The sequence below is a fragment of the Sphaerodactylus townsendi genome, unplaced genomic scaffold, assembly GCF_021028975.2.
Source record: "Sphaerodactylus townsendi isolate TG3544 unplaced genomic scaffold, MPM_Stown_v2.3 scaffold_23, whole genome shotgun sequence".
Classification (NCBI taxonomy): Eukaryota; Metazoa; Chordata; class Lepidosauria; order Squamata; family Sphaerodactylidae; genus Sphaerodactylus; species Sphaerodactylus townsendi.
In genome coordinates, this window is record NW_025950396.1 from 1031142 (window position 1) to 1048668 (window position 17527).

Genomic DNA, 17527 nt, shown 5'->3' on the forward strand with positions numbered 1-17527 from the left:
CAGGAGAGAAAGAAACTTTTTTAGAGTGCTGTCCTCAGCGTGGCTGATACATTGGATGAGGCTTTCTTACACAGAATCTGGCCATTGGTCTGTCTAGTCCGGTACGATCTATTTGCACTCGCAATTTCTCTGTGATGTCCCAGGCAAGGGCCTGCTTTTTCAGATGGAGATGGTAGGAATTGAACCCGGGGGCATCTGTAGGCAAAAGAGGTGATCTGCTGTGGAACTACGTCGCCAGTTCTCACCCCAGTTGTTCTCGCCGCAGTTGGCATATGCATATAACTGCAATAGGTCAAAGGCTTTTGTAAGCCTTGCATTTTTTTCAACGGTCCCAAGTTTGTCATTTCCATTGTGCATTCAAAGGGTGAAGAGAGGAAACAGCCAAGTGAAGTAGCCAGCTGGGTCCATCTGTGGCAACTACCCTGTTTCCTCGAAAATAAGACATCCCCTGAAAATAAGACATAGTAGAGGTTTTGCTGAAGTGCGAAATATAAGGCATCCCCCGAAAGTAAGACGTAGCAAAGTTTTTGTTTGGAAGCATGCCCACTGAACAGAACAATAAGACATCCCCTAGAAAAATAAGACATCCCCTGAAAATAAGACATAGCACATCTTTAGGAGCAAAAATTAATATAAGTCACTGTCTTATTTTCGGGGAAACACGGTAGCAGGATGGCTGAAGAGAATGTCCACGTTCAGTGGCAGCGTGATTCCCAGTCCTAGAAGATAACCTGGGAAGGCCTTGGCCTGTGTAACCTGTTTGCTGAACCTTCAGGGCAGCTAGTTGGCTAGATAGTCTGATCCAGCAGAGTTCCTCTTACGTTTTATTTAGGGGCTGGCTAGCTTCATTTCTTAGATTGTTCAGAGCACAAATGTCAAACTCGCGGCCCTCCAGATGTCATGGACTACAGTTCCCATCATCCCCTGTCAGCATTCTGTTTGACAACTGTGGTTCAGAGGTTTGTAATGAGAGCTATTGTGGCATAGCGATTAAGGTGTTCGACTAGGATCTGGGAAACCCATGTTTGAATCCCCACTCTGCCTTGGAAGCTTGCTGGGTGACCTTGGGCTATTCACAACCTCTCAGCTTCGACCCTGGCAAGTATTTGGATGGGAGGTCTCCAAGAGATACTGGGGCATGACGCAGAGGGAGGTAACGGCAAGCCACCTTGGAACATTTTTTGCCTCAAAAACCCCTCCGGGGGTCGCCTTGAGTCAGCTGTGACTTTTCAAAGATGTTTGTAAGGGAATGCTTAATGAGAAAATATGCATGATTATGCTAGGATTGGCTCATGCTAGTGTCGCTTAGTACTTTGTGTGTGTGTGTGGGGGGGGTTGTCCTGTGAGAAGATGGGGGAAACAGGAAAACATGTCAGTAAAAAAGACCTTTTAGATCAGTGGTGGCGAACCTATGGCACGGGTGCCAGAGGTGGCACTCAGAGCCCTCTCTGTGGGCACACGCAAACAGAGTGCTCCCCCTCCCCACATCTAGGCTGGCCTGGGCCGCTGGCCTCCATTATTAGCATTAAACCTAAGACCATGTTTTGGGGGAGCAGTGTAGGTAACCCTGTTAAGCGCTGTTAAACCCCACTGATTTTTATGCGAAGAACTAAAGCGTGATCCTTTACCTGGGAGTAAGCTCGGTTGCTGGCAATGGGGCTTGTTTCTGAGTAAACCCTCCTAGGGTCGTGATTCACCCATTGGAAGAGTTGCATGGTTGCTTCAAAGCAAAGCCACCGACTACCACCAAGCTTACTCCCGAGTAATGCACGCCTTGGAGCCAACCATTTTTCCTAAAACCTCAGTATTCAGGTTAAATTGCCGTGTTGGCACTTTGCGATAAATAAGTGGGTTTTGGGTTGCAATTTGGGCACTCGGTCTCGAAAAGGTTCGCCACCACTGTTTTAGATACTGAGGGGCAAGTGTCGCCTTGACATACCATGTCAGAGGAGAGCAAGCCTGCTTGAGGCTTCAAACGGTGCCACTCAACCCTGTCCCTTACGGTCCTCTTCTTCCTTTGCAGAGCAAGATCATGATTCTTGATCAAGCGTACAAATACATCATGGAAATGAAGAGGCAAAATGACGAACTCCTGTTGAATGGAGGGAACCGTGAGCAAGGTAATGAGGAGACTGGGTCCAACGGGGGCCCGGCGGGCCTAATGTCAGGTGATTCTGTTCGTACAATCAAACGGGACACACTAGAGCAGGGATCCTTGATTTGGTTCCTGTGGGTGCCATGAGCCCCGCCAGCACCTTCCCTGGTATTCACCGAGTGTTTTTAGAAAGGGGGTATTGCCCAGGTGGGGCTTCTGACCACCAAGGCTTCTGATTGGAGATTTGATTTGCTGTGGAGTGCCAGGTTCTTCACTGTGTGACAAAAGACAAGTTGTGGCCGCCATTTTGTGACATAAGTTGTGGCCGCCATTTTGTGACACGAGCCACCACTAGTAGATGGCCCAGGCAGCCCAGTTCTGCCATTGGGCCTAGCCTGGATGACTTGCAGGGCTGCCAAGACTGCTGAGCCTGAATAGGCGGTGCTGCGTCTGGACCCTGCCGCCATCTTTGCCGCTCAACTCAGCCAGGTCCAATACTAGGCAATTGTACGACTCCCCCAGGTGGTTGTGGCCACAGTTACTGTCCAGCCGGCCAGCCCAGTTGTGATGTCGTGGCCAATCCAGACACTGCATATAACTTGTCTTGGTCACGGTGGTTATGTCTTGGCCACATAATTGGGCTTCCTTCATTTGGTTGGGGACGGGAGTTGGAAGGCTTTTTCTGCCTGTCTTCCCCGCCCCGTGAGGCTGTGTTCTCAGGTATTGCTGTTTGCAACAATCCTGCAATTAGATCTCCTGCAAGTGGTAACGCCTGCTGTTCTGTGCCTCTGCTGCTATTGCCGGCACAGTTCAACCGAGAGATTCTTGTTCTCGGAAGGGCTGTTGAAAAATGGGCTTGGCCCCAATACCTCTGCTGATCTTGTGCCTTGCTTAGGTAGTTACGTGGTTTATTTTTTGCCCTTCCACGTGAAAGCCATTCGGGGTAGCTCAATATGTAATTATTTTCTCCCGGTGCAAGTAACTTCCCGTCTTTTGCTAAAATGTACGCATTGGCTGAATTCACCTCTTGCTAATAACACCTTGCTTTGGGTGCCCGAGTTCTGTTTTCCCCGTGGGGGACAAAAAACTCCTTTCAGGCAAAGGAACTGCAGATATTACCAAATTAATCAGCCGAGTCCGAGATAAATGACAAATGAGGGGTTTTTAAAAATTTGAGTTTGACTTGCATTGATGTTAGGAGCAATTTGCCTGACCTGCACTGTTTACAAAGAGCAGTTTTGTTGGGTTTCATAGAAGGTTGGCGTGTGCATGAAGAGATTCCCTGGATTTGGCAACTTGCACGTTTGCTTAGAAAAGCCAACGTGAAGTGGAACAATAAACAGTCGATCACATTCTTTGTGACTCTTTCCATGCAAAGAGAAAAATGCAAGCTCACCCTTTTCTCCAGACAACAGAACGTGGAGAGCTGAAGTTGTGAATGCCATTTACATGGGCAAGTGCTTTATGCCAACTCTTGGCCCACCTGTAGGAGCTCTTTAACAGCTCAAGCAGGGATCTTATTCTGTCCTGTTACTTTTCCAACCTTGTTTTTTGAAACTGGTGGTGCCAAGAACAGAACCTGTGACTTTTTGTGTTCTGTCAGTGAGCTATGCTCCCTTCTCTTTATTCTAGCCCTCTAGGCAAACTGGAGCTTTGGGCAAAACCTGAGTTTGATGCCCCCCCATGGGTGGCCACCCTCTCCCACCGTGACCAAACAATGATTTTTTCCACCAGGTAATTTCAAAGACACCATCACATTATAGAACATGTCCCAACTCACAGATCTAAACGCAGCAATGGGCCATGCCACACAGCAGAAATATTTTTTTGAAAACATTTTCAAAATGCTTTCAAAATGTTTTATTACTGCTATGAAAACATTGTATGGTGTTGTACCCAGTCCCCCCAATTGGAGGAAATAGCATAACTTTCAATGTTATTTAAACTGGGGACCCCAGATTCTCCCTTTAAGGTGAATTTAAAAGGAGAATCTGGGCTCCCTAGTTTAAACAAGTGATGCTGGAATCCACCCTCAAACAGCATCAGTTTCAATGGTGTTTTAAACTAGGGAGCCCAGATTCTCCTTTTAAATCCACCTTAAAGGGAGAATCTGGGGTCACCAGTTTAAACAACATTGAAAGTGATGCTATTTTGGGGTGGATTCTCCCTCACCCTGAAACAGCATCACTTTCAATGTTTAACTGGGGACCTCAGATTCTCCCTTTAAATCCATGCCAAAGGGGGTGGATTTAATAATAATAATAATAATAATAATAATAATAATAATAATAATAATAATAATAATAATAATAATAATAATAATAATAATTCACCTTTATTAGGCCTTGAGAGAATAAAAGAAAGAAAGAAAACAAGCATTGGCAGGAAGGGGGTGGATTTAAAAGGAAAATCTGGGGAAATTTAGGGGGTGGCTGCTGTGAGGGGTGCAATTATTAAGATAGCAGCACCAAAATTTCACAGTATGTTCCTGAGACCCTACTGATGATACCACCCAGGTTTGGTGAAGTTTGGTCCAGGGGGTCCAAAGTTATGGGCCCTCAAAAGTGTAGCCCCCATTGGAAACAATGGGGGATGGGGGCACTCCCCTTGCACTCCCTAAACCAAACCTCACCAAACCTGGGTGATATTATCAGGAGAGTCTCCTGAAAAATCCCTGAAATTTTGGTGCTGCTAGCCTACAAACTGCGCCCTCTGCAGGCCAAAAACGGAAAAACACTGAAAATACAAAAAATCCCACAAACGAACCTGCAGTTTTTGCGCCCCCCCACAAGTTTTTGCGCCCCCCACAGTTGCCCTGGGCAACTGCCCACTTTGCCCAATGGGAGGAGCGCCTCTGCATCCCTCTGAGTAGTGATGTAGATTTGCCACGTAGGTTCAGATCTTATAGCAAGAATGTTTTTTGGAGGGGTGATACTAAAGAGAACAAGGGCGTAATACGTACAGGGTTCTCTGGGTGCTTCCAGAATATATTTCAAGCAGATGTCACTTAGCGCCAAGGTGATTAGCTCCTTACCTGTTTCTCAAACCATTTAGCTGCAGTAAAGTTTTCCAGAATCCTTGATCAGTAAATTTAATAACTTTTTTTTTCAAAAAAAAAACCTGTTTTGCAGCAGAAGAAATAAAAAAGCTCCGGGCGCAATTGGACGACCTGCAGAAAGAAAACGGGCGCTACATAGCATTGTTGAAAGCCAACGACATTTGCCTCTACGACGATCCCACCATCCACTGGAAAGGGAATCTTAAAAATGCAAAAGTTTCCGTTGTCATCCCCAGCGACCAGGTGCAAAAAAAGAAAGGAAACCTCAGCAACGAGAAGGTCTCTGTGGTTATCTCCGGCGATCAGGTGCAGAAGAATATCATTGTTTACTCCAATGGGAGTCCTCTGGGTGGAAATAGCCAGGGGGCATCCGTCCAAGGAATAACTTTTAACATCGGTCATACCTTACCAAAGCAAACAGCTAACGTTGTTCCTGTCCAGAGAACTTGCAATCTCGTCACTCCTGTGACCCTTTCCGGCATCTACTCTGCAGAAATCAAGTCAAGAGTTGAGACTTCAGTTCCACCGTTGGCGTCGGGTCTACCAAATCTAGCCAAGAAAATCCTTGAGCCCTCTACCTCTGAGAACGAGGAGCGTGTGCTTGTAACTGCCAGTGCCGCCAGCTCTCAGAATGCGTTAGAACCAGCAACGGTGTCCTCTGAACTGCAGAACTCACCACAAAGCGAGGATGCCACCCCCGCACCTAAAAATGGACAAGAGGGTTCCAGGTTACTCAAGGAAACAGCCGTGCCCAGCATCAGTCTTTCCTCTCAGAATAATGCGGACGGAGCACGCCCTGAGCTGTCAGTAGTGACCCCTGAAGAACATGCGAGAAATCCATCCCAGGAAAGCTGTGACGCTTCTGCACCTGATCCCACTTGTATCCCTTCTTCCGGGTTGTCCGTTGTCGACGGCTTTCCATCTGGAGGCATCTGCAGAAGTTCAGATGGGAGAAGCGACAGCGGAGGGCCAGCAACGTCCGCTGTGGAAGCGGTGAAGGCCGTAACCGATCTCAACCCATTGCCTGCCACCACTTTAGAAAAGTGGCCGTTTCCCAGCTGTTCGGCCATCGGTGCTTCAGGCTCCAAAAACATGGATAGCCTGTCACGCATCACCTTGGCCGGGAACACCCAGACCACCTGGACTACTTTGCAACTTGCGGGGAATACTGTTCAGCCTCTGAACCATGCCCCGTCTGGCATCATGGCGGCCCTGTTAAACGAGCCAGTAAATTCCACCAGTGCTTCAGGTTCCATTCCCAACAGGGGTTTAGCCACCGGTGCCAATCTAAGTAATCTTCCGCCTGTGGATGAACAGACACCTGAACAAATTGTGGTCCCTTTGCCTTCCTGCCCGTCGTTACCTAAGCAGCCGCTAGTCACCAAGACACAAGTTCTAGCCCAGCTTGCCGGCAACCTTCTTCCATTGAACCCAGCTATGCAGGTGATTCAGATGGCCCAGCCGGTGGGTCCAGCCGTTGCCGCCTCCCCTGCCAATCAAAACGTCATCATTCTCCAGCCTCCCAGTGCCAGCCCTTGCCCGTCCGTGTTGAGAGCCGAAGTCCCCAACCAAACCGTCAGTCAGCAGATTGTAATTATACAAACAGCGAACCAGAACTCTCTCTCCCTCTTTTCTGCCCCGCCGCCTCCCCCGCCACCCATTAGGGTGCCCGTGAACGGTGTCTCTCCTGCAGGAAGCACTAGCAACACGATGCCAAGTGCTTCTGGCCCTCATACGTTTGGTGGGAAGCATCTGGTCCATATTTTACCCAGACCCTCCTCTTCCCCAGCTACTAGCTCGATGCAAACGGTTTCCGTGGCAGTGTCCAACCACCAGCAGCTTCCGCAGACGGTTTCTCTGAACGGACAGGTGTTTGCGCTGAAGCCTGTCAAGTCCTCTTCTGGAAGTTCGGATCAAGCCCCTATGCAAATTATCCAGCCCACCACCAGTGAGGATCCGAATACCAACGTGGCCCTCAATACATTTGGCGCTTTAGCGAACCTCAATCAGAGCATATCTCAGATGGCCGGGCAGAGTTGCCTACAGCTGTCCATCAATCAGCCTACCAATCCGACTGTTGCCAACAGTCAAGCTGCGTCGAGTAACTGTGTGGTGCTGGCAGCAACCACCTCTGCGCCCTCGACGACCGAGAACAGCCTCTTCACTAGCGTGTCGCACGCAGTGGACGACTCCCTGCAGAGATCTTCTGGGGGTTTAGTGTCTAGTTTGGGCCCAAAGCGACCTAATAAAAAACCGAGCTCTAAAAAATGTTTAGCAGCCAGCAGCAACGCCTGCCGGACGAATCCTTGCAGCAAAGATTCCAAGAAGATTGACAGAGGGGCTGCGGAGGCAACAGCCGAACCTTCAGGAAGCGACCTCTTGCTTGAAAAGATGCCAGTCAGGGTGGTATCGCAAAGCTTAGCTCTGCCGCATGCCAGCAACAGGGGGGCACCGAGCAATGCAAACTGTCCCGACTCTCACCCCGAAGAGAGAGTTGATCCCGGTGTGGAATCCGTTGCAGCACCTGATCCGAATGCAACTCTAGTGCCTAGATCATCACTTCCGGAGTCAACCTTGCCAGGGCAATTCACGGTTGTGGTTCCAGATCCTCAAGACGTTGCGTCTCCATCTCTTCAAATAGGTAGACCTCAGACTGATAACTCGGCAACAAATTCTCAGTTAGCTGAGCCACGCAAATGCATTTCCACCAGCCCCTCTACGTTTTCTGACTTGCCAGCGACGACGTTTCAGATCTCTGGGGTGACTGTAACAACCAACGGGACATCTGTTGGGAGCGTTCCCAGGGCACAGGCTGCGGAGGACTGCAGGGCCAGGCAAGAGTGCTCTATGGCAATCCAAGCCGCAGATTTGTTGGAAGGTCCAGGTCTTACCAAGATGTTGTCCGAGCTCAGTAAAGAACGGGAAGCTGTACAAAAAACCTTCCCGGTCCAAGTGGCAACCTCTAATTTTCCTGCCCAGAGGGCCAAACCAGTCATAGATTCCAATGATGATTTGGTGGGGAAGCAGGAGGAGCTCTTGCTGATGAACACTGAAGGGGAAACTCTTACCCAGTCTCATTCCTGCTCCTCTGAACCAGAGGGAGTAAGTAGCTCTTTGATTGCCAATAGGCAAGCTGACTCCCCCATGTCAACCAGCTCGGGTAGCAGCTGCGGCTTTTCCGTGGCATCCATGTTGCCGGACACATGTCGGGAGAACGTTCCCAGCAGCACTTCTGTGAATACGTGCAACAGCTGCACGTTTTCTGAGCAAACAGATATTGTTGCTCTAGCGGCCAGAGCCATTTTTGATCAAGAGACCCTTGTGAAGGGTGCAGGAGCTGTGACCCAGGGTACCGCCTCCAAGGGCGAGGACGCATCATCTCTAAGAAGAGAGCAGTCTTTCAAGTCGCATGCAGCGAAAGACGCCACCCAGATCGAAACGGTGCCGGGTAATTTTGGTGCCCCGAATCCGGCACAGATGAACATGGATAGGTCAGCTGAGAAACACAGCTGTTCCGTGAGGGTGGAAATGCCCAGCACGGATTTGCTGGCCCCCCAGTCTTCGAGTGCCTCGAGCTTGAGTGTCAACAACCTTATCCATCAAAGCTGCATCATCCACCCAGCTGTGAGCTGCTCGGGTTTACCTTTGCCTTCCGATCAAGCAACCGTCCCCACACCAGGGACTCCCTCAGTGCCTGCAGCTTCATACCTGAGCCAGTCTCCAGGACGGTCTCCGGCCCTCCTCGCAGAATACGCCCCGGAACATCTGTCCACCCTCCGAACCAGCACCATGCAGGCCCCTCCTCAGATGCGCGAGCCGCACTTAAAGCAGCCGAGCCAGGAGAGCCGCAAAGATTCGGCTAAGCGGGCAGTTCAGGACGATCACCTGCTCTCTGCTCCGAAAAGACAGAAGCAGTGCCCAGCAGCGCCTCTGCGGCTTGAAGGCATGGCCTTGCTTAACCAAGCTGCTGACGACATCTCCAACCAGACGCAAATCCTTGTCGGTCAGATCCCCCCCAATTCTTCCAATTCAGCCATGTCGGTCAGTAGTCAAGGCCACGTTGACATTGGTCAACGTGGCAGGTTGTTCCCCACCGGCAATTTTGGGCCTCCAGCACTGCGGCAAGCCGAAGTTCAGTGTAACCCTCAGGTTTCTGTCTCGGACCAGCCAGGTCAAGCCGGACAGCAGCACTTGTCCTCTTTGCAGCATGCCCCTGCTCAAGGAATGAGTCACCTTCATAGCAACCACCTGTACCTAAAGCAGCAGCAGCAGCAGCAACAACAACAACAGGCAGGGCAGCTGAGAGACAGGCATCACCTATACCAGCTCCAGCATCACCTCCCTCACACAGAGACCTCTCTGCACTCTCAAGCCCACAGCGTCCACCAGCAAAGAGTGATGCATCAAGAGGCACAGATGCAAAAGAAGCGGAGCCTGATCCAAGCAGCTCAGCCCGCCCCACTCAGTTTGCAGCAGAAGCATCACGTGAGCGAGCAGGCGCGGCAGAAGAGCAGCCAGCCCCACCCTCACCACTCCCAGATCCAGCAGATGCAGCAGCACTTCGTGCCGTCCCAGCCAGAGAAGAGTTGTGAGAATCCCACAGTGGGTCGGAGCCACCACAGCCATCCTCAGAGCCGTCTGAACCCAGATGTTCTGCACCAGCAACAGCAGCAACAGCAGCCAGATGTGGGCAACAGGCAGCCAGGCTCAGGAGTGTCTTCTGAACACGTGGTGGGGCACAGTCAGATGCAGAGACTGATGACCTCCAGGGCTTTGGAGCAGCAGATGGTGTCCCAGGCCAGTATTGTCACCAGGCCGTCAGATATGACTTGTGCCTCTCACAGGCAAGAAAGAAACCGAGTTAGCAGTTACTCGGCAGAGGCGCTAATTGGGAAATCCCCCTCTAATTCTGAGCAGAGAATAGGAATATCCATTCAGAGCTCAAGGATTCCAGATCAGCTTGAAATGAGGAATTACCTTGATGTGTCCAGGAATAAAAACTTGGCAATTCATAACATGCAAGGCCGGATGTCCATAGACCATACTGTTGGGCCGGACATCCAAAGGCTGTCCGAGTGCCAGACATTCAAGCCAAGTGGAACTAACCAGCAGCCCAGCGGTAACTTTGACGTGCAGTCCTCAAGGAACAGTGACATAGGAAATCCAATGTCATCCCTCAGGGGTATGCAGACACAAGCTTTCCGAATCGCTCAAAATGCTGGAGCTCCTATAGATAGGCAGAAAAGGTTATCCTATCCACCAGTTCAAGGGATTTCAACAGGCAATCCTCTTCCTTCCTCCCGCGACAATGACAATACTTGCCACCAAAGCTTCATGCAGAGTTTACTTGCCCCTCATCTTGGCGACCAATCAGGTGGAAGCCAACGATCCGTTTCGGAACATCAGAGAAATCCACAGTGTGGCGCTTCTTCCATCGTTGAGTATAACTGTCCTCCGGCGAGGGAGAACATCCATCTTCGAAGGGACGGTGAAGGTCAGAATAGGGAAAGCTGCGACATGTCTCTCGGTACTATTAATAACAGGAGCAATTCGTTGAATATTCCCTTTTCGAGCTCTTCGTCTTCTGGAGATATCCAGGGCCGCAACACGAGCCCCAGCGTTTCGCTTCAGAAGACGAATCCCATGCGAATGACAGAGAGCCACGGAAGCAAAGGTCCCATGAATGCGCCCGTCTCGAGCAACGTGCACGGGGTCGTCCGGCCAGCCCTTCCCCACCCGCCGGTCTCTCGTGGGAACGCCGAGCAAGTCCAGCCGTCGGCTCGTCAGCCGAACTCTTCCGTCACCCAGCGCTCGAGGCACCCGCTGCAGGATAACGGGGGCTCTAAAATCCGCCAACCAGAAAGGAATCGGTCTGGAAATCAGAGACAGGGGAATGCATTTGACCCTACCCTTCCCCACCTTCCTTTGTCTGCTGGTGGCGGTATGATCCTTGGGCGACAGCAGCCTACTCTGGAGAAAAGAGGCGGCATTGTGCGATTCATGCCTGACGGCCCTCAGGTGTCTAATGATAGTACGGCCCCGGATCAGCACAGTTTGTCTCAAAATTTTGGATTCCCTTTTATCCCGGAGGCTGGAATGAACCCACCAATAAATGCCAACGCATCGTTCATACCGCCAGTGACCCAGCCCAGCGCGACTCGAACGCCAGCCCTGATTCCCGTGGACCCCCAGAATACACTACCATCCTTTTACCCCCCGTATTCTCCTGCTCATCCCCCCCTGTCCAATGATATTTCAATTCCTTATTTCCCCAATCAGATGTTTCCTAATCCAGGCACAGAGAAAACCAACGGCGGAGGTCTAAACAATCGGTTTGGCTCTATTTTGTCTCCCCCCAGACCTGTTGGCTTTGCTCAGCCAAGTTTCCCTCTCCTGACAGACATCCCCCCGATGCACATGGCCAATTCGTCACACTTGTCCAACTTCAATTTGACTTCTTTGTTCCCAGAGATTGCTACGGCTCTTCCTCCGGACGGTTCGGCCATCTCACCTCTGCTCTCGATAGCCAACTCTTCTGCCTCTGATTCTTCCAAACAACCATCAAACCGGCCTGCTCATAATATAAGCCATATTTTGGGTCATGACGGCAGCTCAGCTGTATGAAAAGTAGTGGACTGGGAGCTGGGTTGACGGGTGGGCTTCTTGTACATTTGACGTACTTGCGTGTGTACGTGCATACGGATATGCATGGGTTTGGGATTTCCGTTCCCTGAAGACTCCGCTTACAGCACCACTGTTTGTTTGTGGGAAATGTGTGTAAGTAGGCAGGTGCTTCTGTATTTTGACACACCCATGTTGCCAACTAAAAGCATCAGTGCCTGTTTCCGTGCTTACAAGTCCGAGTGAGAATACGATGCCTGTATTTGTTTCAATAGCTTACACTGATCTGATCGTTCCAGATTCTCTCCTAGTGCCAAGATCGGTCCTGGGCAGGATGGGTTCCAGGGAAAGAAAGTCTTCAGATTTCATTTATAACACCTGGGACAGGAGCTTTAGATCCAAGGTTTGGATCTGTAGAGGCCTAAAGATCTGTAAAGACTTCAAGTTGCCTCTCCAGGGCGGAACAAGTTTTCTGAGTCTATGGTTGAGATCATTTTGATCTTCCTACTCTTTTTTTCTTTTGGTATTAAAACACATTATCAGTTGAGGGTATGGCTGACTACAGCCGAGCTCAATTTCACACTAAGCTTCTAAAGAGGAACATGGGGAAGGGAAAGGGCAGATGAAAAATGTTACTTCCCTTCCCTTCGTAAACATTTATTTTTAATGCTCTCTATCAAGGGCTTTAAACATTTATAATGCCACCAGTTCTAGTTGTTGTTGTTGTTTTAATTAATTTATTACACTTTAGTGGTAGTTCTTGTTCCCCCTCCTACCCCCAGCCTGGCATTTTCATTCTTGCTGTCACCGGCTTGTAAGCCATGAGCATTCTCAGGGTCTCTTTTCTGTATCTTGCTTAGCACCTTCTCAAGGTGAGTTCTTTTTCCTCCTTTTATATCCTTATACAAAAAGTTTTTCCTTTTTCTTCCCCTCTCCAGATAGTCCTTTCCTCTTGCCATGTATACTAAGCAAGTTTTCTTTTTTTCAGGGCCAACAGAAGGCCGATGCAAAACAGGTGCAGAGTGCTAACGGGAGCATCCTCTGTCGCACTTCAGTAGCGCGCTTTCCCTGCAAGCCGGCGCACTGGGTTTGAGCACTTAAAGGAGGATATAAAATGTCAGTGATTGGTTTCAACTAGGGGTGTCCAACTCTGGTGCCCCAGATGTTCATGGACTGCAATTCCCATTTGGCCATGCTGGCAGGGACTGATGGGAATCGTAGCCCAGGAACATCTGGGGCACCAGAATTGGACACCCCTGGTTTAAAACAACAAATGAGTTGGCAGTATAATTAATAGAAGATGCGGGAAATGACGCACGCTTAGAGTTTATGTGAGCAAGTGGCCATTCTGGATCGCGCCCCTCTGGGTTGTTCAAAACAAGCAGTTGTTGGGATAGCCAGAACCTGTATTTGTGTGGTGGTGCTCTGGTTCTCATTTACACTGATGCCTTTTTCTTTTTGGGGGGGTGGGGAGAGGCACGCAGTCAGCTTGGAAAGCAGGTAGGTGACATTTTGCAAACGTGCAGAAATGCAAAATGGATTTCTGTAGGTCACTGCTGATTCGGCAGTGATGTCTTCACGAGTTCCAGATGTGTTGGGGGCCTCATGTCCCAGGAAGAGTCTCAGAGGCCCATCTGTGAGAGGAGGTCTGGTTTCATGTAAGGCAGGGGTCTTCAAACTATGGCCCTCCAGATGTTCATGGACTACAATTCCCATCAACCCCTGCCAGCATGGCCAAATGGTAGGGCTCATGGGAATTGTAGTCTGTGAACATCTGGAGGGCCATAGTTTGAAGACCCCTGATGTAAGGTTATAAACTTGTCCACCAAGAGTGCTTTACCCCGCTTGTGCTTCGCTCACCTTTTGGAAACTGGGCCTGGAAAATGCTGGTTTCTGAACGGCCACGTGATGCCTATGCTTCCCATCACCAAGCTTGGGAGTTCGTGCGCGGGGTTACCCCGGGGCCACGCGGCTGCCAGCGGTTCCCTTGGCTTGTGCCAATGGTGGCGACCTACGGCACTCCAGATGTTCATGGACTACAAATCCCATCAGCCAATTGGCCATGCTGGCAGGGGCTGATGGGAATTGTAGTCCATGAACATCTGGAGTGCCGTAGGTTCGCCACCATGGGCTTATGCTGAGCATGCTGCAGGAGGAAAAACTTTTCTCTCTTGTGCTCCATCTGTTCCATGTAAATGTGTTTCCACAAGTCCCAGGAATTCTCCTAGGGATTCTTATCTGTTGAACCGCTGTACGTTCATAATAGAGGCCTGTTCTTGGTGTGAGCATTCTTGCCCTTCAGAACCAAGAAGGGGCATCTGATCTCCCCGCTGGAATTTAGATTAATCCCAGAGAAATTTTAAAAATATATATCTGTACACTTTGATTCTGTATCATTTTCACTCGCAGCTACAGGAAGCCCTGTGGCTTAGGCGTGTTGTTGCGCAATGGAACGGAGGCCGTGGCTTTTCCATGTTTTGAATTGTCCAGGTGAAAACGGACAGCAGGTGCAGTGAACCAGGATGAATGCCCAAGTTGCTTTTGTGTCCTTTTCTGCAGTTTTCCTGCTCTGCCTTTTTGGAAGAGTGCAAGTTTGCGTTGGAATTAGCATTTTCCTCCTTTGCAAAATGCCCGAAAGGAAAAAATAATACCCACACTTCAAATTTCACAGATACTGAAAAGTTCCATTTTCACTCTGTCTTGGTGACTGAAGGTAGCTCCTTCCTTCCTCTGCTGGAGGGCAGGAAAGTTGTTTTGCATGTGATCTACTTGATGACTCTGTGAATCGGCTTCCCATTTGCCTTCTCTTAGGGTTTGAAAGAATCCTATTCTGTTCCTTTTTGACACACACACAAGAGTTTAGCGCTCATTTAAAACAATGCTTAAAAGACAAACTCCTTTGAACTGCCGTAAACTGCGGTGTGGTAAATTATTTCTGTTTAAAGGTTGATCTTGTCCTTAAGATCCTGGGAATGCTGAGAAAATTCCTCACAAACTGGTGATGTGGCTATTGGCTAATAGATGAATGGGAAATGGTTGGAAAGACGTCTGTTAAAAAACCGATCTGCCATGGGTTCTTTCAGGCCCATTTTGATGTGCCCTCAGTTTTCATCTTCATCGCTGTATTTACCTCTTCAGTTATCATGATCAGAAGATCAAAGCTGGACAGGTGTGTTTCGTGTTCAGGCGCACCAGGTCTCTTACAGCAGATTCAGGAATGAGACTGCTTGGGACAAATTGGATAACAGTCACTGATTGGCCACTGTTTGGGGCTCTGTGCATTGTTAAACCTTCTGAAATCATTCGCTGAAATTCAGTAGGACTTGACTTGCCTCATTCGTGGAAGAGTCTGCCTGCAGGAGAGATCCTCTTGATTCCTCACTAGGCCTCCTATTGGCTGAGAAGGTTTCCTTTTCCATCACTCAACAGTTTCCCAGCTTCCGAATCCTACGCTGGGTCTCCAGCTTTAGGACGGTAACCAGAATCAAGGGTCATACACTTTCCTTCTCAACCATGGCTTCAGATCTCTGGGGGACTTGCTGAGGTTTGGCGCAGGAAGCATTAAGCTGTCCTTGTTGTCTAAACTCACATGTCTGGGTGCCAAGAAAGGGGAGGCATTTGTAAAGTTTGATGCTTCCAGATTGCGTTGGGTGTGCATGTGTTGCGTTAGTTGTCTCTGCTAGCTACAAGCAACCAAGTCTTGGTAGCAATATGCAAAATCAGAATAAAACCAGGGACTCCTCTGGTAAACCCCATCTGGTTTCCCCAGCTCACTTAAGAAAAGTCCCTTAACATTTAAAAGAACAAGCTGTATTTTTTCCTTCTCTTCTGTTGAAAGTAACAAATTATTATCTTTATTTGCGTTGCCGTTTTTAAGCTGTGTTCTTCTTAAAAAATCCTGCTCACGATTCTGCGGGATTCTTTGCATCCTGGTACAAGAATATGTCATCAACTGTTCAGGAACGTGAATTATTGTTGTAAATAAGAGTTGGTTCGACTTATTTTGACATCTTTTTACAGACTCATTGCATTTGGACGCAAATATTTGCAACTGTGATTTCGTTGGAAGTTCTCAGATTTTTTATTAAGTGTAACATTTTGTTAACTGTAAAAAAGATTGTATAGATATGGACAAAATAGTATTTTATTTTAAAAATGTACAGTTTGTGTACATTCCTTTTTTTATGCAATGGCATACTGTATCCTCTTCTAGGAAAAGAGCGTGCAAACCATGGGAGCGGAGTTGCAGCCAAAGATCATAAACTTGTGATTAAAAAAACAAAAGCAAGGCAAAAAGACGTTGGTACAGTAATTTTGCTGTTTTTACATGCCTAGACCTGCCTACAAATGTGTTACTTACAGAAATGCCTGCATGTCTACGAACTGGGTACATACGACCAGTTCACAAGTTCCTCCTACACCAGACCTGGGCATTATACGGCCTGCCGGATGACCCTGACTGGCCCCCCTGCCTTGCTGGGGAGCGAGACGCCTTTGAAAGCCCTGCAGAAGCCGGTTGCCTTGACTGCCGGCTTCCGTGGGGCTTTCAAAAGCGCCTTTTGGCCCGGCCCTCCACAATATTTTCTATTTCTTATGTGGCCCCATGGAAAAAATAATTGCCCACCCCTGTCCTACACTGATTGAGCGTTTCAATTCAGCTAGACTCCCAGGCTACCCTCTATAGCTGACACCCTCATCCTCTCGAGTTTCACTGCAAGCGTCTTCTGGTGAAAGGTCTTTACGCCGAACTGTCTAACTTTTACAATTTAAAAACATGCAGTTATTTTCCGAGAGGGTGTAACCTACAAATCAGAAATTCTAAGTAACTCCATAAACAGATGTATTTATTTCTGCCTCGCTGAACCCCTGGGAAAGTTACGAGGCTGCGTATTCTTATAGTCTGTGTTGGAAATACTTGGCAGCCTGGCCAGCATTATTCCATAGATTGGAGGACGCAACACCAAGGCCAGGAATCAAGAGCACTGGAAATAGCCATCTTACAGGTGGCTGGAAGGTGTTTTACCTCATGGGTGAGTCCTCCCACATACTCCAAGTAGACTGTGTTCGGCCACAGGATATCCCCTGCAGGCAGTGACGTAGGTATAGATTTTTTATGGGCTGGGTTCAGTGACTGAGGGGTTTCCGGCTGTTCCATGCAATGTTTCAAGCAAGCCGGACATGTAACGGGAGGGGTTTGAACCCAAGAACCCCCCCCCCCTTACCTACGTCCCTTCCTGCAGGGAAAGAAGGTCTCCAGTTTCCTGAAATGTAAATGGGAAAAGGTGTTCTTTACCTATCACAGGAGTAAACAACCTTTTCAAGCCTGTGGGGATATCTGGAATTCTGAGACGAGACGGTGGGCGCCATCAGGCGCTGTGGGAGGTCAAGCCAAAAAAAAAAGGCCACCACAGGAAAATAAGCTGCGCCCTGGAAGGCCACGCACAGGGCTCAAGAGGAGTAATGTTTAAAAATATGCCGAAAAGTATGAGAAAGTGAAACGACACTCTGGTGGTAGGTGCCACCAAACAAGACTAAGTTAATTTGCACATCCAATCAGATGTCAGTGTCCAGTCAGAAACCCTTCTGAGCTAGAGCCCTGCTTACTTTCTGAGAACACCTGGCAGGTACAGGATAGGTGGCTTAATATAGGAGCCCCTGGCCTAATATTTCAGCACAACAGACTCGTAAGGTGGTGTGAACGCCTTGCAAGCCAGGCACTTCCAGGAACACTCCTCACAATAGGTTTTAACAAC

At 48.9% G+C, this 17527-nt stretch overlaps 1 protein-coding gene across 3 annotated transcripts in view; it reads left to right on the top strand.

The window, feature by feature from the left end:
* The window catches only part of USF3 (upstream transcription factor family member 3), a 33403-nt gene extending 17333 nt beyond the window's left edge, over positions 1 to 16070 (top strand). For 2 of the 3 annotated variants that reach the window (XM_048482790.1, XM_048482788.1), the window contains 2 exons: positions 2024 to 2120; positions 5227 to 16070. In XM_048482790.1, the coding sequence (XP_048338747.1) occupies positions 2024 to 2120; positions 5227 to 11777 (6648 nt within the window). In that variant the 3' untranslated portion in view covers positions 11778 to 16070. The remainder of the gene's footprint in view (positions 1 to 2023; positions 2121 to 5226) is intronic. The other variant, XM_048482789.1, reaches the window with a different exon arrangement.
* The last annotated feature ends 1457 nt before the right edge of the window (positions 16071 to 17527 follow it).